We start from the raw sequence: 20011 nt of genomic DNA, 5'->3' as shown, positions 1-20011 counted from the left end.
TCGTGGCGTTTCTCTTCCTTTCTCTTTTCTCTTCAGCGCTCAGCAATGCAATCTTTTTGCCCACACACATCTGTCGTCCCCAAAGGCTTTGTGTCACCTCGGGCTGTGCCGCTTTCAGAGAGCCATCTTCCATTTCCTATTTGCCAGGCCCAGAGGGGAGCAACGTGGATTCGTGACCCGTTTTTGATGGCAGGTTGCCATCAGCACAGAAAGACGGGGGCCTTTCCCGCCTTCAAAACCACAAAACCGTTACTGAGGAGCTCTCTCACTTCTAGTCAGATTGGCCGAGTAGATAAGGGCATATAACACACACGGAGAGAAACCAGAACCCACAGACTACTGCAGTCAGAGTAGCCATGAGCCCTCCGCGGTTTGCAGGGCCTGCGTCTTTCCTTGTCTCTCCCGGCGCATCCCATGCACCAGATTCAAGGACCCAATCTTCACCGCTCCAGAAGAAAAAGGAAAAGGGAAGCGGGACCATCAAAGGTAAATTCGTGACACTGAGTTACATGGATGCTGGTGCTTATGTTAACAAACGGTGCGGTCGGTGTCGGTAAGTATATACAGAAAATCCTGGAGGAAGGAAGACGTTCCATGCCATCAGACAGATAGAAGAAGGAGCCCAGTATGGTAAATTATTCAAGCATATATTTGTAGTATTATTGTAATCTAAAAGCAATTCTTAAAAGTTGGTTGTTGTGAAGAGACTTGAGGACCCACGCGGGAGGAGAGATGCCATAGTCGTTGTTGCCTCGAGTACGGTACTGGATATCTGACGCTATACTGAAATGGGAAGTACTTCATCACTTACGTACAGGACCAGGACCTCAGCGCGCTATCCTTTTTTACTGACGCGATTGCCAGTGCCGGATGACTGACTGACGGCTACGCCCTTTTCTTTTTGCGAGACGGGACCACCAGTTGCCTTTTTCCTTGAACCTCACCCCCTCACTTGGGGGATTATGTGGATTGCTAGGAGGATGGCATCCACGACATCCAAGTCTGCGACCCATGGCGCCCTGACCTTTGAGCTCGTGGCTAAGTGCTCCGTAAGGCTCACACCCTCCTCCTCCTGACTTGTTCTGCGCCGCCATCGACGAGCTCTCTTCGACTGACAGTTGCACCTTCACCAGGGATAGACCACACGAGCTCGCGCCTCCCTCCTTACCCTTCCTCATGGCCCAGTCAACCTTCCCATGTTCATGCCCGTGGCGACCCAGGCTTCCCTGAAGGGCATCACTCCCGAGCAGTTAGAGCAGACGGGGTGCCGGTTATGTCTGAACAATACCTATCACCTGGGCCTCAAGCCAGGCCAGGAGGTTCTCGATGCCATTGGTGGTGCACACAAGCTTCAGGGCTGGAAACACAACATCCTGACAGATAGCGGAGGGTAAAGAAAAACTAAGCATTCCCTCCAGCCATGCATTGCCCAGCAGCGCACGTCGCCAAAGAAGGGCACACGCACACACACATGCTCACGATAGCATTCTAGCTTCCAGATGGTATCCCTCCTCAAGCTAGCCACCATAACCGAAGAGGGCGTCCGCTTCCTCTCCCCACACGATGGGACGCCCATGCTCCTCACCCCAGAACACTCCATGTCCCTCCAAAACTCCATCGGCTCCGACATCATGATGCAGCTCGACGACGTGCTCGTCACCACCTCACCAGACAAGGTCCGCATGCGCGAGGCCATGGAGCGCTCCGTGCGCTGGCTCGATCGCTGCATCGCCGCCCACCGCAGGCCCGACACCCAGAACCTCTTCTGCATCATCCAGGGCGGCCTCGACCTCGACATGCGCCGCGAGTGCACGAAGGCCATGGTCAAGCGCGACACCCCCGGCATCGCCATCGGCGGCCTGAGCGGCGGCGAAGCCAAGGCGGATTACTGCGCGGTCGTCGGTGCCTGCACGGCTTTGCTGCCCGACCTGAAGCCCAGATACGTCATGGGCATCGGCTACCCAGAGGATCTGGTGGTCAGCGTGGCCCTCGGCGCAGACATGTTCGACTGCGTGTGGCCCACGCGGACGGCAAGGTTCGGGAACGCCATCACCAAGCACGGGATGCTGAAGCTGAAGAACTCAGAGTTCGCCAACGACTTTGGGGTGATCGAGGAGGGCTGTGGGTGCGTCTGCTGTCGGCCAAAGGTGGACGGCCGGGAGAGCCAAGGTCTGGGCATTTCGAGGGCCATGATTCATCATAATGTCGCCAAGGAGACGGTCGCGGCGCATCTGCTTACTATGCACAATGTCTGGTATCAACTGAATCTCATGCGAGAGGTCAGGGAGGCGATTACTGCGGACAGGTATCCGGCGTTTCTGAGGGAGTTCTTTGGCAGGTTATACCCAAAAAAAAGTGGCTACCCAGACTGGGCAGTGAGCACCCTTAGAGGTGTTGGTGTAGATTTAATGCAGGATTAATGAAAGAGGAAAAATAAAAATCAATAAAAGAATCAATGTAAAAAAAGAGTCTTGGCCTTTGGTCTTCACATAACATGCAGTGGTCAGTCAGTGGTCTCTGGAGTATAGTATGCATTCTCTCATGGCGGCTTCGTTGCTTTCCGAATTGCTAATCGAAGTGGGTATCTCTCATGATTATTTCCCCCTAAATCCTCCTTGTGTCCCCTGTAGCGCCTCAAGTGCAAGAATGAAGGATTCTGACTGCAATTTCAGACATCCTGAACGACCTCTTTGAACTCCTTGACCTCTTCATCAGCATCGCGCCGCGTGCGATCGATAACCTTTGCGCCGTCCTGCATCCAGAAGTCAACCTCATCCACGATATCGTACACAACATCCTCCACGATCTGTTCATCGTAGCGCTCGACCATGGGCCGTGGCACCTCCTGCTGGACTGTCACTGTGGATGGCTCCTCAGTGCCGGTCATGGCGACGTCACCTCCCGTGTCCTCTTGCTCGTATCCTGGGGGCGGGTACCAGAACTTGGGCCCAAAGTTCACCTCCGCAGCGCCACCTCGAAACACGCTCACGGCCGGGTAGTATCCTAGCATGCCGTCGTCAAGACCTTCCCGCGCATCAGGCTGCTTAGCCGTGGCTGGCTTCGAGGCGAGAGGCAAAAAAGCAAGTAGATTATTGAACGCCGTGCCCATGTCCACTCCGTTCTTGTATACCTTGATCCAGGATTTCGGTAGCGTTCTCATGCATGGGATTGGGTGGTTTGGGTTTGGGCCCTCGGACGAGCCTGCCCCTGAGCCAGATGCAGACATTGGTGACGGGTTCATCAGGTCGTCAAGCTCTGGTGTGGTGTGGTAGTCGGGGGTTTCGAAATAGATGTGCGCCTTGAATCGAATGGGAAGACGATCTCTCACGATATTCGGCACTTCTGCTGTGCCGTGGTCCGCTTCTTCAAGCAGGTCGACGGCTGGGTTGTAATGACCCGATACCACCTTTCGATGCAGCTGCTCGGAAGGCAGACCAATCTCCAAGCCGATGACATCGCCTTCTCGGATGTCCTCGCCAGGAGGGAAAAAATCCTTGGGCCGTGACATGTAGACCTTCTGTCCTTCCTTGTCACGGATCCCGTAACTGTAGGCATCAAAGCCAGCTGGCGCATCTATGGCGGCCTCTCTCCTTGCAAATCCAACGCGCACATGGCCACGAGAGTCGGGCTGCTCCGAGTCGAGCGCTGGAGGATCTTTTAATATCCCTCGCGTAATCTTGCACTCCCAATACCACGTGCCCTCGCGTATGGCAACATTTGCCCGCGACATCCTCCATCCTTTATCCGTCGTAATGTGTTTGCCTGATCTGTCAAAGAACAAATGTGTTGCCGCGTCCTCAAAACTCATGTGCGGGCCGAACGGCTCAGGTTCTGTCTGGCGGTAGTAGAAGGAGGAGGGGAACTTGGGATCCGCAATGCAGTGGGTGTAGTAGTACTGCTTCTTATTATAGACACTAGCATGGAATTAGAATACCGATACGTAGAGACGCGGTCTGCGGAATACTCACTGCTCCTGGGTTTCGAAGAACTCGATCTGCTCGCCACTGGGACCTGTCACGGTGTGGTGACTTGCCAGCTGCGGACCTCGGGCGGGTTCGAAATCGCCAGCTTTGGGCAGGGGAAGTATGTAGCGGGCAGGGCCCATCTCTGCAGGGGGCACATTTTTGGAGTTTTTCTTGGACTGCCTCGGGTCTGGAGTGGCACGAGAGGGCTCGACGCCGCCTGGGGTGGTGGCAGCCTTGGACTCCCGTTTCTTGAGAGACTCTTTCTTGGTGCGCTTTTCCCGCGCCATGACCCCCCCATCCTCTGCTGCTTGTGACTTTTTCGCACCGTGTTCTGATTTGAGCGGAGAGGAGATAGCCGGCGAGTGGTGGTCTTCTAGAGCTCGTTTTTGCGGTAGAGAGGCAACAGCTGGTGGCAGTGGCGCTGGAGAGCTCCTCGGTGGTAAGGGAGATGGACTGGCAGTCGTTGCCTCTCCATTTGGGAGGGTCTCTGCTGGATTGTCACCAGACATGATGACAGCACCAGACTGGATCAAGGCAGGCCGTAACAAAGTAACTGGTCAATGAATTATTTTCAAGACCTGGGAAGCAAACAACACCCCCCGTGGTGCTTGTTCATGCACAGAGAGCTGTGCAGCAAGTGAAGCGCAACGCTAATACCTACCAGAAAACGAGAAGACGCGCTGCTGCTAGCTGCGGCCTAGGCAAGCTAGGATAAGACATACGCTATCTATTGGTGGCTCCTGGGTAAGGCGGACCCACCCTGCAACTTCGTACCTATTGCCTGCTTCTCATTGACTTACCTCTTTGACCTCTTCAATCTTTACCGAGAACTTTCGAAGGCGCACGCGACGTCTCGTCAGCCAACACCCACGCCTCAACGCGAGCCTCACACAGCCGAACTGCCATCATGCCTGTCGTCAAGGGTGGCGTCTGGACGAACATTGAGGATGAAGTCCTCAAGGCTGCCGTGTCCAAGTACGGGTTGAACCAGTGGGCACGCGTCTCGTCGCTGCTTGCCAGGAAGACGCCCAAGCAGTGCAAGGCAAGATGGCAAGAATGGCTCGACCCCAGCATCAAGAAGGTCGAGTTCACGAAAGAGGAGGACGAGAAGCTGCTGCACCTGGCCAAGTTGATGCCCACACAGTGGCGGACCATCGCCCCGATCGTCGGCCGAACCGCCAATCAATGTATCGAGCGGTACCAGAAGCTTCTGGACGAGGCAGAACAGCGAGAGGCTTCCGAGCTTGGGATGACTGGAGGCGACGAGGCATCTGCACCCACAGCTGATGACGTGCGACGACTGCGACCGGGCGAGGTGGACCCCGACCCGGAGACGAAGCCCGCCCGGCCGGATACCATTGATCTCGACGAGGACGAGAAAGAGATGCTCAGCGAGGCCCGTGCCCGTCTCGCCAATACACAGGGAAAGAAGGCTAAGCGCAAGGCGCGCGAGCGACAGCAAGAGGAGTCGAGACGGCTGGCAGCTCTGCAGAAGCGGCGCGAGCTGAAGACCGCAGGCATCAACATCACAGTGACGACGCGAAAGAAGGGCCAGATGGACTACAATGCAGATATTCCCTTCGAGAAGAAAGCTGCTCCCGGTTTCTACGACACAACTGAGGAGCTCACACTGAACGAGAGGCAGCGGGCCAACTTCGACCCCAGGAAACAACAACTGGCACAGGCAAAGCGGAAACAGGACGAGGAGGATGAGGCAGGACGAAAGAGACGCAAGGCTGATAAAGACGCGCCGTCTGCATCGTACCGAGAGGCTCTGAAGGCCGGCCAGATGCAACGCATCAGGGAGGCCGAGCAGAGCAGTAAGCGACGTGCGCTGGCTCTTCCGGCGCCACAGGTCGGCGAGGGCGAGCTCGAGGAGATTGTGAAGATGGGCATGATCGGGGAGAGGGCGAACACGATGGCACAAAACGGCGACAATGACGCAACACGCGGCCTTGTCAACTCCTATACGGCATTGAACAGTGGTGCGCCAATTCGGACGCCAAGAGCACCTGCTTCTGAGGATCATATTGCAAATGAGATCAAGAACATCCGAGCCCTGACAGAGACACAATCGTCACTGCTTGGTGGGGAGAACACGCCACTTCACGAGGGAGCCGGCTCGACGGGATTTGAGTCTGCTGCTCCGAGAAAGCAGGATATCTTTACCCCGAACCCCATGGCCACGCCGTTGCGACAAGGTGTGAACGGCGTAGGCGCGACCACCCTACGGCCCGGGCAGACTCCCATGCGGACGCCACGTGACAACTTTGCATTGAATGCCCAAGGCAGCGAGTTGGTCATGAGACAGCAGCTCAAGCGAGGCCTGGCCTCCTTGCCCAAGCCCAAACAACAATCGTGGGAGCTCGAACTTCCAGATGAGCAGGAAGACATCGCAGCCACATCGAGTCGGCTACCCGAGGATGCCTCGGAGCGGGATCGAAGGGAACGTGAGCTTCAGGCGGCGCAGGAGCTGCTCGAGAGGAAGCGGCGGACACAGGTCATGCAACGGGATCTTCCTCGACCGGTCTCTGTTGATTACACGGTGCTGCAACGGATGGCAGACGACCTGGAAGACCCAGCCGAGAAAGCCATTGCGCAGGAGGCGGCGTTGCTTATTGTGTATGATTCGTTGAAATATCCTCTGGCCGCCAAAAAACCGTCTGCCCAGCAGCCGACCTTGGATCAAATCGATGATGATGCACTGGCAGAGGCACGAAGGCAGATCTTGGTAGAAGCCAAGGGCAGCCTGGCGCCGGAGGAAGTCGAGGCTGCGTGGGCCAAGTCGAACAACAACTCATTGTTGCTGGGCCTTGGCTGCTACGACGATGACGAGGAAGATCAGCTCAACACCATGAAGGCAGCCTTGGACGAGGTGCTGGACACCATGATCAGTTCCGCCGAAAAGGGGGCGAAGATGGAGAAAAAGTTGAACCTCCATCTGGGTGGTTACAAGCAGCGCGCAGATATGTTGCGAAAGAAGATTGGCGACTCTGCTGGCGAGCTGGAGAAGGCTACCAACGCGTTGAATGCCTTCAGGATTCTGGCCAATTCGGAGGAGATTGCCGTCAGAAACAGGCTGGCTAGCCTGCACGAGGAGGTTGGCTTCATCAGTAAGAGGGAGAGAGAAGCGCAGGAGCTTTACAGGCAGAACAAGGAGGAGCTTGATGCCCTCACGACCGCGGCCACAAACGGACATCACTGAGAATGCAGACTTGATGGCGATGACAGTTGGTCACAATCGAGGTACAAGCAGCATAGACCACAAAAATGTTGAAATTAATGAAAAGGGTATATTCGATTGTATTCTTGAATCTAGTCCCAGCGCAGACAACAGCCCGCATCAAAGAAGAAACATTAAAGGTCATATGATAACATATGGTCCAACTAACGCTGATTGCCACAAACACAACGCAGCACTCCAATTTTTCCCTTCCCTTCCAGATTGCAAAAGTCATAACTCATAAGATGCTGTCTCAAAAACATTCCCGCATCTCCACCTCGAGGGGCTCGCAGCAAATTTAAGCCAGGGTATATAGTATAGGTGGTAAGATCACAACTTGCTTGAGGTGGCAACAGGGCTCTCAACGAGCGCAGGCGACCCGCGTGACTCCATGGCAATGGGCAAGGGTCCAGAGCCAAAGCCAGAGTCAGCATCCGAGAGCTCCTCGACACGGCCCTCCATCTCCGCAGCGGCGGACTTCTCCTTCTCGAGCCGGGTCTCGCGGCCTCTCTTGTGGCAATACCACAAGACAAACATCAACACTGTGTTTTTCTCTTTGTTAGTCAAAGTCTTATTCTTTTGGATGGGAGAGGAGTCCAGACTACTCTCGCAAAGCAGAGACAGAGGCACAGAAACAGAGAGTGTGTGATTGACTTACAGAACAACGCAACGCTCCAGATCACATTTGTCCCGATAAAGGCTGGCCACCTCACCTTGAGCGCGTTCATGATGGCCTTCAACATGCCGACAATGGCACTCGGCTTCGTCACCAACTCGCTGATATTCTTGGGGGTCAACAGCTTCATGGCCTGGCCCTTGATGGAGCCAGCAGGCGCGCCCTGGGTCTTGAGCCCCTGGGTCTCGGCCGCAACGGCCAGCAGCTCGGGCGCGAGGCTGCTCGTCAGCTTGTTGGGGAGGCTCGTGACCAGCTTCTTCATGCTTCCAGGGAGCTTGTCGAAGTTCCTGGCCAGGGTGCCGTCGTGGTCCTCAAACAGGTGCTGCAGATCGCGGCCCGCGGTGGGGACGCCGTTGACGAGGTCCTTGAGCACCAGGGTGAACTTGGACACGAGCTCCTGGCTGTCCTTGGACAGAGAGAAGGTCTTGTTGTTGCGGGCCGAGAGGTTCAGGTCCTCGAGGACACGGCTGATGTCATTCTTCTCGCGCTCCTCCTCGTCGGGCGCGATGACCGCCACGGCGGGCTCGAGAGCGCCAGCGGCACCGCCCTCGTTCTTCGCCGTCGGCCGCCGAACCCAAAAGGAGAAGCGGCTCTTGTTGTTGGTGGGGGTAGTGGTAGAGGTAGAGGTGCTGTTGCTGTTGTCGTTCTTCTTCTTCTTCTTCTTCTTCTCGCCGTCGGGCAAATTGTTCTTCTTCTTTTCCTCGCCGCTCTCCTTGCGGCCCACGACTGTCTTTCCCTTGCCGCCAGCAGCCACAGCTGGACTCTCCGAGTCGCTCTCCCAGTCACTCTCCCAGGTGTACACGGGCGTGTTGCTGCGCGGAGGCAGGGGAGGCCGCTTGCCGTCCTCGTCGGAGAAGGCGTCCTCGCCCGTCAGGCGCTCGAAGAACAGTTCGTCATCGTCTGTAAGAACGGGCCCCTGTGGGCCGGGCGTGGGCGATTGTGAAGCTGCGCGCGAGGCTCCGTCTTTGGCTTCTTCTCTGGCTTTGACTTTTTGGTCACGGTTCTTTTTGAACTTCTTGTAGGTGATGAACTCCAACATGGTGTCTTCTTGTTCAGACACAACGCTTTTTTGGGTCGTGATGGTCAAGTGGTCGAGGAGGAGCAATCAAAGATGATCAGACGTTGGGAACAGTAAGATCGAAAGGGCCTGCCAGTGAATGCCAGCTCGACTAATAAAGGACGTAATTATACATGCGGTTGCAATGAACCTGTTTTGCGGCTCGACGTTGTAATTGGGTGGCGTGTGGCAAGTAACGGCTTTGTGGTACTGAACTATGGCAAGAGGCCGCCGGAGCTACTACGCACTTTACTGTAAAGCACGGTTTCAGGTGCAGGACACAGCCACTGGAATCGTCTGGCCAGACACACAACGGACATGCTTCATTCGCCTAAAAAATATGGAATTTATAACCAGGCTTTGGCAGAGTTACCCCACTGGACAGTTGTACAGACCAAACAAGGTCGCGTGCGTGTTCGCCCGTTTCAAGAGAGGCCTCTTCTCCTTGAGAAAATCGGGATGACGCAGCGTCAGTCGTCAATAGACCGTTCACTAACACAGATTAGATAAGAGACAGAGGCCTTCGCAGCAGCGGATGAATTTCATGTGAAAATGCCAATTGATTTTGGCAATGGGGTATCTTAATTATTCTGTCACTATGATTCCTCGAGCCTAGCCTTTTGTAATAATGATACAAAGACATAACAGTCGGGCAATCCATCCTCTCTGGAGAAGTCGTAAGTCTCCTTTTCGTCAATCGTCAGAATCCGACATCAGAAATAGCTGCCATAAAGAGAGAGGTCTCCCATGCTCGAGATGCAGGAAGCCTCAACTGCAGGATCTCTCTTAAGCTTACAGGACTGTGTTCAGCCATCACCTTTGTCCTATTGGCCGCCATCGTCGCCTTCCCCGAGGTCCATGGACGCATCTTGATCTCTCTACGAGCCACTGGCCCTGCCGACCTGACGATGCGCTGCAGGCGTCTCCGTGACCGACCTCTCGCCCACAAAATTCCCGCCCGTCCAGGCCGTCTCGCATCTCGGGCAGGTCTTGTGTCCACCTCTTCTGGTGCGCCAGAAAACGTCTGCGCAGATATCGTGTAGTCGCGCGTTGCAGTCACGCTCCGGGCATCTCTGGCCCATCGTGACAATCTCCTTGCATGCCTCGCAGAACTTGATGCGCTGCCATTCCCCTGGCGCGGCCTCTGGGTCATTGTATGTATCCTGCAACCATGTCTTCAGCTCCATCAGCGACCTCGCGCTCAGGCTGTAGAAGCCCGCGGGGCTCCACTCGAACCAGCCCTCCCCCACCATGCTCGGCAGCAGCTTCTCGATCTCGCTGTGCTTCAGTCCCCTGGGGGCTGTGCGTTGCGGCTGCGAGGCCTCTCCTTCTGCGTCACTGCCTTGGCCCTCCCTGGGAGGCGGCGGTGGTGGTCTGGCGACCTTTCTTGCCTGTGCTGCCGTAACGGCCATGACCTCCTGCCTCGGGGTGTTGTAGGTATCGAACATGGCATCGAGCACCCTCTTGATGAACGCGAGCTCGTCAGCAGTGCGCGTCGTCGCCATCTGGGTGGCAGGGTCGCTGTGGGCGTTGACAAAGGCCCATATCCGCTCACGTGTGGTCTGGTGCAGTGTGCTGCGGATGTCATAGTCGAGCGGCGCAACGGCCTCGCGGGCCTTGCTGATGTAGTGCCGGACCAGGTCTTCGTTGACGTCGCTCGGCTTGACCGCCTCCTCCTGTGCCACATCGCCTGCGGAGAGAATGGCGGCAATAATGCGCTGGGCCTCTTGAAAGGTCAGCGCGCCGCGGCCCAATAGCGCCTGAAGGAAGGCTCGGTTGCTGTCGTCCCACCCACTGAGCATAGAGGGTTCGACGTCCATGGGTTCTCCCCCTGTCGCATCTCGGGCGGGCGGGGAAGGCATGCTGTCTTGTGGAAGAGAGGCCCGGTAAAGGGGGCGGGGGTGAATGTGCTAGAAGTTGGTCGGTCGATCGAGAAAAGACGCGTTCGATATTCGCAGACGCGTCTAGGCGTGCACAGGGTTTGGAGGGGGAGAGCATGGCCAATGCGGCGGCAGCAGCCCAAATCGGCCCCCCAAAATGGGCGAGGCGCACCGGCTGTTGCAGACACAGCACAGGGTTTAGTGTCAGGGCTCCCCCCTGCAGCACAGCGCTCCGACGTACAGCAGCGCACTGACATTACACAGTACTGTGCCCCGCCACCAGGTTTATGCCTTGCGCCACTAAGGTCAAAGCTCTCGATGTGAAGAAAACCCCACTACCGGAATCGGTACTGCAACTCCCAATGCCCTGCAAGCATCCACAGCGCCTGGCCACAAAGCTTCTTTTCTTCTCTTTCACTCGCAGAGCCACAACCAACGCGTGGCAACTCCGCCGTCGGGGCTTCGTGTTGATTTTCACGCCAGCTGATGGATACATACAGCAATCTTTGTGGCACAAGGTATGTAAAGAGATGTGCACAGCGGTTACTTTGAAATGCCTTGTCCGTCAAGTTGTTTGACAACCCAAAGCTGGTTTTCACATTCGCGCGGAGATTCACGCAAGCCAGCACCGTACCTCAAGTAGTGCTCGACCTTGACATGCACAGAAGACACCAGACGGTCTCTTTTTGGTGCCGCGTCTCCATCCAGACTTAGATTGTTTTTACCAGATTGCCTCCTGAGGGAGCAAAGAACGAGACCATCCTCGAAGAACCAGGCATGTTCCCATCAGATCGGGACTCGGATCCCTTCAAGTGGAACTACGCAGCCCGGCAATAATGCCGATTGAGCCAGCGCGCGCCGCATCTAAATTGCAACCTCGTCTCCCGGCACTCGGATTGGGTTACCCTGCACAACATGGCGGAGCAGTACCCGATTAGAACATCGTCTCAGATCTTGCTCCAACTCTGTGGCTATCAGATCTTGGGAGTGGACCAACTGCGGGCTGCCTTTCTAAGAATATGTATTATGGTACTTGAGGCAGATCTCGGCAAGTCGGTCGTCCATCCCGACTGTCATCCGATTGAGAAGTTACATCGACACATTCTTTTGACAGGAAAAGAGAAGACAGCAAGAGGTGGTGAGAGAGAGGGAGGGAGGTGGGGGTTTCGATGTTTCCGTCAAGTGAGATCATCATTCCAAATCGATGGCTGCACCGATCATCCCATAGGATAGCGCATGCGATCGAGTGCTTCTAGCCCAACGAGGCCCTCTGGTCTGGCAAGCGTCCAGCTCTCTCTAGCTTCGGAAGCACCCGCTCAGATTCGTATTCAACAAAATACTCGTTGGCGCTGCGCGGCCCAAGCGCACGACGGTGAGTCAAACTCCTCCAGCTCGAGGAGATCGAGGCACGCGAGGATGGTGTCGACAAGAGCGAATGGTCGAATTGCAACCCAAAGCCCCAAGGTTAATCCTCGCCTGTTCCCTCAGATCGTCTTCTTTACGGGCCTTTTTTGTGGTGTTGTGTGCTAATACAGGTGAAACCCAATGCCCACTTGTCACCAGACACCGACGGTCGAGTCTTGAAACGCTCTCGGCAGTGCTTGGGATATCCCTGACATGCCTCGTGCAGGGCCACCAAACCATTATACATAGTGCATTCCTGACCCCTGGGATGCTTCTGTTTCCATCCTAGATGTTCTAGATCCTCTTATTTTCCTTCCTGTCTTTCGCTCTTTTGAGACCTCGCAGTTGGACTTTTCTATTAGTGTCAAGCCCCGAATTATCATTTCCCCTTCCGACCCTCGTTTGATCTATTCTCCTTCTCTCCTCACACACACCATATCTCTAGCTACTATCAAACCCATCAACAAGTCGCTCATTTTCCCCCTTCCTTTTCTTTACTGGACTTCTCTCACATACAACCATTCCTAATCTTCGGAGCTCATGGCTCATATTCTTCTTGTCCTACTTCCATAATAATCCACAACCTACTACTAGTACGGCTTCTTCTTTCTAAGGCCGCCGTCTTACTTTCATCGTCGGGGCCAATGTATTACCATTCTAGAATATCCAGCCTCCCGTCATGTTCGGTGACACCGGACAACAGTTCCCACCTGGAGCCATAGGTGCAGCGGCTGGTGTCTTCACTTATGCCTTCATATGCTTCGCATTGAGTGCTGCCCTCCTGTGGGCAGCAATAGCTCACCGGGAATGGAAGAGTTGTGAGTCCAGCCTCTGTCTTTCTATCCCTTTCTTGGCTTGTATCCACACATGATTAACCCTCAGACTGACGCCCTGTCCTGCTCTTCAGACGTGGCCCTCGTGGCTTTCTTCACCTCGCTCAGCGCGCTGGTCAGCATGAGCCAGCAGCTTCATACCTACCTCCGATGGGCAAGCATCAAGGCCGCCCAGTCCGAATACGTGAAGGCCAACCTTGGCAACCCTGAGCTGTCCGTCGCCGGGCCTTCGGTCGGAGTCGATCTCACACTATTTTATATCCGTAGGTCTCAACTACAAGAGCGTGCCTAGCTGGCTTCCCTCCGTCTTGGGAACGGTGACTGACCTTTCTCAAACAGAATACTACTGCTATAATGTCGAGGCCCTTCTTGTGCTCGTGTGGTAAGTAGTTCCACTACTAGGCCCAAATACATATACACTCGTCGGTGTTTATAGCGTGTACCAGTCGTGTCACTTACACACGGTTACAGGAGTTACCAATTAGCACACTCAGTGTTCCAAATGAAAGCATCTCCGTCGGCCAGTCGCCATGGGCCCAACATTGCCAAACTCACAGCCATCCTGCTCCCAATCCCACAAGTCGCCTTGATGCGGACCAGCGCACTGCAACATACAACCATCGGCTTCTATTTTGTGGCCAACGTCCTCAGTGAGTGCTCGCCAGCTCTCAAGAAATGTTTTTCTTCTTGTGAGCGCAAGTGCTGACTGTTTATTGCACGTCCAGTGTGTACCTCTCTGGCGGTCGGCTCGATCCTCCTCATTGCAATACTTGTCAGATACATTACCACACGGACGGAAGCATCTTGGCAGGTAAACTATGCGATACGATCGTCTGTCGACTCAGAGGCCCAGGACGACAATAGTCTTGCAACTTTCAATACTGCCAGTGGTGGGCCGCCACTCAGCCAGCGGAGCATCTACGACAACTGGCTAGTGGTGCGTTTTGCCCTCGCCTTCGCAGGTCTAGCGTAATTTTTCCCCGACCCCTACGTGCTGGACGAGTTCGTTTGTAACACTAGCGAAGGAAACTAACATGAGGAACCTCTCTTTTCCAGTGCCTACGAGCTTGTGGTCATCCTAGCTGAGGTTTCCTTCGCGGTCGGAACGGATGAAATCGCCTCGGACGAGAATGTTGACCTAACAGTCAGCGACGCTATCACGGATTGCAAATCATTCCTCCCAGGAGTAACGGCCAGTATTCTCGCCTTTCTCGTCTTCGGCACGACCAAGACGTTCAGCGAGTTCTTCTACCGCAAGCTGGTCCCGCGAACCATCCGCCGCAAGCTTCACCGGCGCTCCAGGGACATGCCCCCTACCGCGAGCCCACGGTCAGAGGGGCTACAGCCACGCCAGTTATCCCGAGCATCAGATGTGCCTATAGGCTCGGCGCTCTCGACGCCCGGCATGGAGTGTTTCGAGCTGGACGGACGGGAAAGGGGGAGGAGCCTGTGCCTGCAGGCTGGCGGCCTTGGGACCAGCTTACACGAGCTCACGCTGCCGACACCGACGTCGAGCACGTCTGAGCAGCAAAAGGTAGATCATGGCGCGGAAGGCGAAGGGAAGGAGGAGGACGAGTGGCCCATCTTGAACGTCAAGCCGACAAGATAAGCGGCGTACAAGAACATGTGGAAACGGGGAGAGGGGCCTTTGCAACGACTGATGATTATTGATACCCAACCTTTCTTTATTTAGTCCTTCTTCTTTTTCTTCATCTACGGTAAATTTTGCACATACGAATTCTACCAGTCTCTGTTAAGTCTAAGCTTCATCGGCAACACGGTGCACCTCGCAGTAAGTCGCTGTATCCAGGCGAGTGGCAAAACTGACCTTCGATGGCTGTCTCCCTCCGTCTTTTCTTCTCTCACACGCTCTCCAACAATTACTCCAAGGCAGTTGGCGTCCCGAATCGAGTTAGGTCTGCTGTGGTGACCCCATGGCCGGTTGCGGTCAGGTATAGAAAAAACAGAAGACAAAAGTGAGGCTGATGACGAATTTGGTCAGGCCCGAAACATTCTTACGGGACTTCAACTGAGACATGCCGTGGGTGTTGCCCGGGAATCCGGGAGTGTTTTTCTCGCCAACCTCTCACGGAACTAGATTCCCGTTACGCCAATTAAAGCACAGCAGAGGACGGAATAAGAGGGAGGGAGTCCCCCTCAGGTATTGGCCCCGTGGAAGAAAGCCTTTGACTAGTTTGCTTAGCTGGTTCAAGCTTGCGAGGCTCGAGGGGACATCCCTTCTTCTTCTCTCATGGTGCTCGCGTGGGAATGTGGGAGGCCGGGTGTGGAGTGATCTAGCCGTCAGGGATGATGCCCGGTCTGGTGACGGTGGTGATACTGTGCTTGCTTTGGTTGAGTGGCGCCCGAGAGGGGGACCGGCGTTGCCCCTTGAGATTGAGTGTGCATGTTGTTGGGCTGGAAGAAGGTCGGTGCGTTTCTTCCCGGATGATGTGTAGATGGAGAAATTATCCCTCATATACCTAATAAAAGTCCCATGGCATTAGTACAGTCATGATTATTTTGGACTTTATTATTATTTATATATCAAGACAATAATATTGACCATGTGATTAGAAGAAAGAGGGCTCGGGCATACATCGTGAAGGGAGGATCCGAGCAGGGAGAAAAAGCGATAAATCGATGGTTTTAGTGGGATTATTTTCTCCGTGTTTTGGTATTGACTCTCGCTGCCTGCTCTCCGGCGTACACATACTCTCTCTCTCCCTCCCTCTCTCCTTCCCTCTCTTACACCACTCGCTGTCTCCTTCTCAACTGTGTTTATCACCAATCAGAAAGATTGAGAGAGACATCATTTTGTGACACCAGAAAAGGGCGACCAGTCTATTATTAGGAACAAAAGTGATGAATACTTTTGCATCATCCGAGACATAAATCACTTACCACGTTCTTGTCCCTGGAAAAGAGTCTCTTGTCTCGGCCATTTCTTCTTATACCCTCTCCATTTCCAACTGATCACTGTTGTCTGAATTCCAGTATCGTGCTCATTGATCCTGTGATTTCAACATCAAGCAAACAAGTCATTATCCTCCCAAATCAGTACCGAACGCCAATCTTCTCAAAGCACCACAAAGAAACGTCATGCCTTCCATCGTCACTCGTTCTCAGTCGGTCGTGAAAGCTTCGAGACGCAACAACAAGTATCATACAAACACAATATTGGTCCTCCCTCGGACCAACAACGGTGCATGACCGGAGCTCTCGTGCCCAGGAAAGAAACCATAGAGATCACTCAAGGAGAGGAAGAAGAAAGAAAGAAAAGAAAGAAGAAAATGTGCAACGGCACCGCAACCCAGCTCCTCTGTTCCCACTACCTCATCCACTGGTCCGGCCCCCGCTGTCCCAAGAAATGCATCCTTCCGGCCCACAGGACCTGGCTCAACTGCACCTGCGCCGACTGCGACCCAGACCACAGCCGCACCCGGATCCTCCTCAGGTACGCCGCCGAGCGCGAGGTCCTGGCGGCGAGGATCCTCCAGGCGACGGCCGAGGGGCGCTCTACCGACGCACGGGTCCTCGAGAGACAGCTGCGCACCTCCGCGTGCCTGCAGATGGAGGACCTGAGCCGGACGAGGTTTTCAGGGCTGGACCCGGCGGTGGGCTGTCGCTGGCCGGGGTGTTATGAGCAGTGGGTCGAGGAGAACCTGGGGCGGCCAGTGGACTGGGACTTGTTGTTGAACATGTGAAAAGGGGGAAACAAAAGGGAGAAGAAGCGGAAGGTCTCCTTATTGCTGCCATGGCCCGGCCAGCCCGTTCGTGAGCGTAGACGGGAGACCGAGCGGGGCCATCGTGTTGGCCATCTCGAGCACACCTGGCAGGAGGGGCCTATCCTGCGTTGCATGCGGCGCCTGCTTGGTATGAAGCTGGCCCTCACAGCTCTGTGGTGGTCGTGAGAGGCAGGCCTGGATTGGGACTGTGGCTGTTGCTGCTGCTGTCGTCGTAGATTTTGTGGGAGTCGTCGTCGTCTTCGTCGCTGAAGGACTATTCGCAGCCTCCACGTCCTTCTTCGCCTTGGTGTACTCCCGGAGCCTGCTAGTGGCGAGCTTCCCGTGTCGCTTTTTGTCGGTCGTGCAGCGGAGGAGGGGCAGCTGGATGACGGCGGCGAAGGTGTCGACGACCTTGACGCGGGACACACCGTGTCTCTTTGCTACCTCGTCCCAGGGGAATATCTCCTCGCAAGTCTCGGCAATATCGACGATGAGGTTGGGGGATGGTTTGCGTGGCTCGGCGGCTGTTGCGGCGGTTGTTGCTGCTGGTTGAGGGGCTTGGGATGTTGGAGAGGGCCCTGAAGATTGAGCGGTTGCTGGCAAAGCAGGCGACGCTAGTACTGCTGGAACTGGAGCGTGTGGGGAAGCCAAGACAGGTTTCAGCGTTTGGATGGCCTGCTGAGGAGGTTGGATTTGGTTCTGGTAGAACTCAGGACGTAGAAACTGAGTGACGCCGGTGTAGGTCTGAGGGAGTACCTGGTTTGTGGAGGCTTGCTGGGCTTGGTTCTGGTTGCCCTGAATTGGGAAGATGCCGCCGCCGCCCTGCAGTTGCTCACCTGCACTCATGTTGGAGGCTACGCCTACCCTCTGCATCGACATCGGAACGTGGCCTGGAACCTGTGGTATGGCATATCCCATGGGGAGCTGGGCAGGTAGCAAGGGTTGAAACCTGAGCTGAAAGTTCTGCATGCCCACATTGGTACCCATCGCAGCCTGGTGTGCCAGGTGTAGCTGTTGTTGAAACGCATTTAGACCGTGCCAGCCGTGCTGCTGTAGATGAGGAGTACCATTTCCAACGGGAATGTTGTTGGCCTGGTTGATGAGGGCCTGCTGCTGGCGCATCTGCTCGCATATCAGGCAGGGAGGTTTTATGGCTTGTGGCTGCTGTGCGCTCGTCGGCATATCACTGTTGCAGGCAGTAGCAGCAGCAGCAGCAGTCGTTGTGGGCACCTCCTGGTGAGTTTGGGTTGTCGTTGGTGGGCTGGTGGAAAATGGTGCCTGGGCCAGATGTTGAGGCTGCGCACTGGTCTCGGCTTGTGGAAGAGGAGGAAGAGGAGAAAAAGGAGGAGCCGGCGAGGCTGGTCGAGCTGATACGTCTACTGCCTGGTCTGCAGGAGGCCTATCGGCCGAACGCTGTGGCTCTGGTGTCTTCCGAGTACGATTCGATTCGGCTTCGTGGACATGTTGGCTGGATACATCCTCTCGACGTTGGGAAAGGCAGGCAGGTGGTGAAACTGGCCAAGAGTCCTTGTTAGGCGCAAGAGAACGTCTTGGCGAAAGCTCTGGGCTCTGTTTCTCAGCAGGCTTCCCAGAATGTTGAGGCTCAACAGGAGGCAGCGGGGCCAGGGGGTTCCAGTTCGGGTTTGGCTCCACTGGCGCAGGTTGAGGATAGAGACCGGCCATGCCCCAGGGTACATGCAGTCCACGCTGGTGCATAGGAGGTGGCAGTCCAGTAGTCGTAGCAGCGATGCTTGGATGCGCTGGGAAGTGGTCAGCAGCCGGCCGTCGAAGCATCGTTTGAGGGAGCTGCTTCGGTGAGAGCATGGGAGAACTGCGCAAGATCTGGCTCGGAGTTGTTACGGGAGGGGGAGGGAAGACATAGTCTCCCATGTTCATTGGCACCGACACGACACGATGGATCGCTGGTTGTGGCTTGCCTGGTGACGGCCCTCTGGCTGCTGGACTGCATGGAGAATCCCTATTGTCCTCAGCCCCGCTCATGAGGCCCTGGGTTTGATGTACGCTGTTGCTCTGTTCTGCTGCCGCCTGTTGGTCCTGGGCGGGGGTTGACTCTCTGCTGCCACGGCACTTCTTCACACTGTGAGCAGAGACAAATTGGACCTCGTCCTCTGGTCCTCTCTTGACCGGAAGGGCACTCAGCATCTCCATGTTGGGGCCTGGTGCCATCAGATGGTGGTTAGTTGTGAAGGGATAGAGAGGAAGGCTGGGCATTTCTCTCTGTTGTGTAGGAGGCAGAGAAGAAGCCATGTTCGACAGCAGTTCTTGGATATGTACAGTCACCTCTCGGGCCTTGGATTAGGATGATGATGTAGTAAGAATCTGATTTCTCAAAAATAGGACTGCATCTTTGCCTATTCTTATGTTGTTGGGCATACAAACTTGGAACTAAAGGCAGGACTGATGATGAAGAGAAGCAGCTCTATGATACCATTGACAACATGCTCTTTGCTCTCTAGCATATGAATTCAGTACTTTTCACCCTGCAGCCTTGCCGGTCTCTTTCAGAGGAGCTGTTACCTACAAACCCTCTACTTGCCTGGCCAACAAAGGAGTGCGGCAGTGGAGAAGACGCATATATTGTGGGATATTTCTTCCTTGATGGTTATTGAGCCTCTGCGGATAAGCCAATGGCTTGTGAGACCACTTGTATTGAAAGCCCAAATTGGATTATTGATGTGTCATGCATACACATCCACAGTATTTGCTTCACATGGAAAATAGTTCATCAACTCTGCAATCCACTTGAGACATGGAAGCTTCCTACTTATTTTCTGCATTTCTTATTGGGCGCCCCGGGGGGGGGGGGTTGATTTCATCAAGCAGGCACAATCTGGATATTCCACGATGCTGACAGAAACATGCACATGGCGATGGAATATTGCTGGAGGCTTTTCTGTTTGCACACACAAGTCTGTTGATTAATACATGCTTGGGGGTTTCCTTTTTCAGATGAATAGAACAAGCCTCTTACGCCATGGCCCAGTAATCAAGAAACTCACAATTCAGAACCAGTTGCAATATTCAGATTATGAGACTAGAGAATGAGCAATGCACCAAGACTGTTCCTCTCAAACTGACACTTACTATAAAGTACTTAAGTAGGTAGCCTACTAGGAGTAGGTGGATGGTGTGAGCATGGCATAATGAATACTTAGTGAAAATCAGAAACATTATGAAAGAGAGCTAGTTTTAATATTGAATAAACAGAAGAAACCCCTATAGATATT

General features: G+C 54.7%; 7 protein-coding genes across 7 annotated transcripts; 3 read left to right on the top strand and 4 right to left on the bottom strand.

The window, feature by feature from the left end:
* Nucleotides 1-980: 980 nt before the first annotated feature.
* M406DRAFT_40974 (uncharacterized protein) lies at nt 981-2420 on the top strand (the record flags this gene model as incomplete). Its single annotated transcript, XM_040924152.1, has 3 exons — nt 981-1049; nt 1140-1390; nt 1493-2420. 3 exons carry the CDS (start codon nt 981-983, stop codon nt 2418-2420), a joined length of 1248 nt encoding a protein of 415 aa, XP_040778393.1.
* A 248-nt stretch (nt 2421-2668) lies between these two features.
* On the bottom strand, nt 2669-4565 carry M406DRAFT_89960 (uncharacterized protein; the record flags this gene model as incomplete). The annotated part of the gene is made up of 2 exons (XM_040926168.1): nt 3969-4565; nt 2669-3914 (listed from the first exon to the last, which is right to left on the bottom strand). Exons 1-2 carry the CDS (start codon nt 4472-4474, stop codon nt 2669-2671), a joined length of 1752 nt encoding a protein of 583 aa, XP_040778392.1. The 5' UTR covers nt 4475-4565.
* Nucleotides 4566-4872: 307 nt separating this feature from the next.
* On the top strand, nt 4873-7170 carry M406DRAFT_254736 (uncharacterized protein; the record flags this gene model as incomplete). The annotated part of the gene is made up of 1 exon (XM_040916980.1): nt 4873-7170. One exon carries the CDS (start codon nt 4873-4875, stop codon nt 7168-7170), a length of 2298 nt encoding a protein of 765 aa, XP_040778391.1.
* Nucleotides 7171-7518: 348 nt separating this feature from the next.
* M406DRAFT_328511 (uncharacterized protein) lies at nt 7519-8903 on the bottom strand (the record flags this gene model as incomplete). The annotated part of the gene is made up of 2 exons (XM_040920336.1): nt 7519-7730; nt 7847-8903. The coding sequence occupies 2 exons, from the start codon at nt 8901-8903 to the stop codon at nt 7519-7521; spliced, it is 1269 nt and encodes a 422-aa protein (XP_040778390.1).
* A 561-nt stretch (nt 8904-9464) lies between these two features.
* Nucleotides 9465-10732, bottom strand: M406DRAFT_79878 (uncharacterized protein). The gene has a single exon (XM_040925996.1). It carries the CDS (start codon nt 10721-10723, stop codon nt 9800-9802), a length of 924 nt encoding a protein of 307 aa, XP_040778389.1. The 5' UTR covers nt 10724-10732; the 3' UTR covers nt 9465-9799.
* A 2173-nt stretch (nt 10733-12905) lies between these two features.
* M406DRAFT_239760 (uncharacterized protein) lies at nt 12906-14365 on the top strand (the record flags this gene model as incomplete). The annotated part of the gene is made up of 6 exons (XM_040916099.1): nt 12906-13023; nt 13113-13301; nt 13378-13420; nt 13510-13688; nt 13764-14007; nt 14095-14365. Coding segments are annotated over 6 exons (1044 nt in total), but the record flags the coding sequence as incomplete, so codon positions are not given.
* Nucleotides 14366-15805: 1440 nt separating this feature from the next.
* Nucleotides 15806-19113, bottom strand: M406DRAFT_350556 (uncharacterized protein). Its single transcript, XM_040922559.1, has 6 exons — nt 18624-19113; nt 18144-18523; nt 17628-17949; nt 16868-17585; nt 16701-16717; nt 15806-16663 (listed from the first exon to the last, which is right to left on the bottom strand). Exons 1-6 carry the CDS (start codon nt 19029-19031, stop codon nt 16367-16369), a joined length of 2142 nt encoding a protein of 713 aa, XP_040778387.1. The 5' UTR covers nt 19032-19113; the 3' UTR covers nt 15806-16366.
* Nucleotides 19114-20011: the final 898 nt, after the last annotated feature.

The sequence above is a fragment of the Cryphonectria parasitica genome (assembly GCF_011745365.1).
Source record: "Cryphonectria parasitica EP155 unplaced genomic scaffold M406scaffold_3, whole genome shotgun sequence".
NCBI classification, from domain to species: domain Eukaryota; kingdom Fungi; phylum Ascomycota; class Sordariomycetes; order Diaporthales; family Cryphonectriaceae; genus Cryphonectria; species Cryphonectria parasitica.
The sequence above is the reverse complement of the archived record's forward strand: the minus strand, read 5'-3'. Positions and strand labels throughout refer to the sequence as shown.

Coding starts and splice junctions, on each gene's coding strand:
- M406DRAFT_79878 (XM_040925996.1), bottom strand. CDS start 10,723: ATGCTCAGTGGGTGGGACGACAGCAACCGAGCCTTCCTTCAGGCGCTA.
- M406DRAFT_350556 (XM_040922559.1), bottom strand. CDS start 19,031: ATGGCTTCTTCTCTGCCTCCTACACAACAGAGAGAAATGCCCAGCCTT. Junction 18,524..18,623: donor ATGTCTTCCCTCCCCCTCCC/GTAACAACTCCG, acceptor ACCACTTCCCAG/CGCATCCAAGCATCGCTGCT. Junction 17,586..17,627: donor TTCCGATGTCGATGCAGAGG/GTAGGCGTAGCC, acceptor GAGCAACTGCAG/GGCGGCGGCGGCATCTTCCC.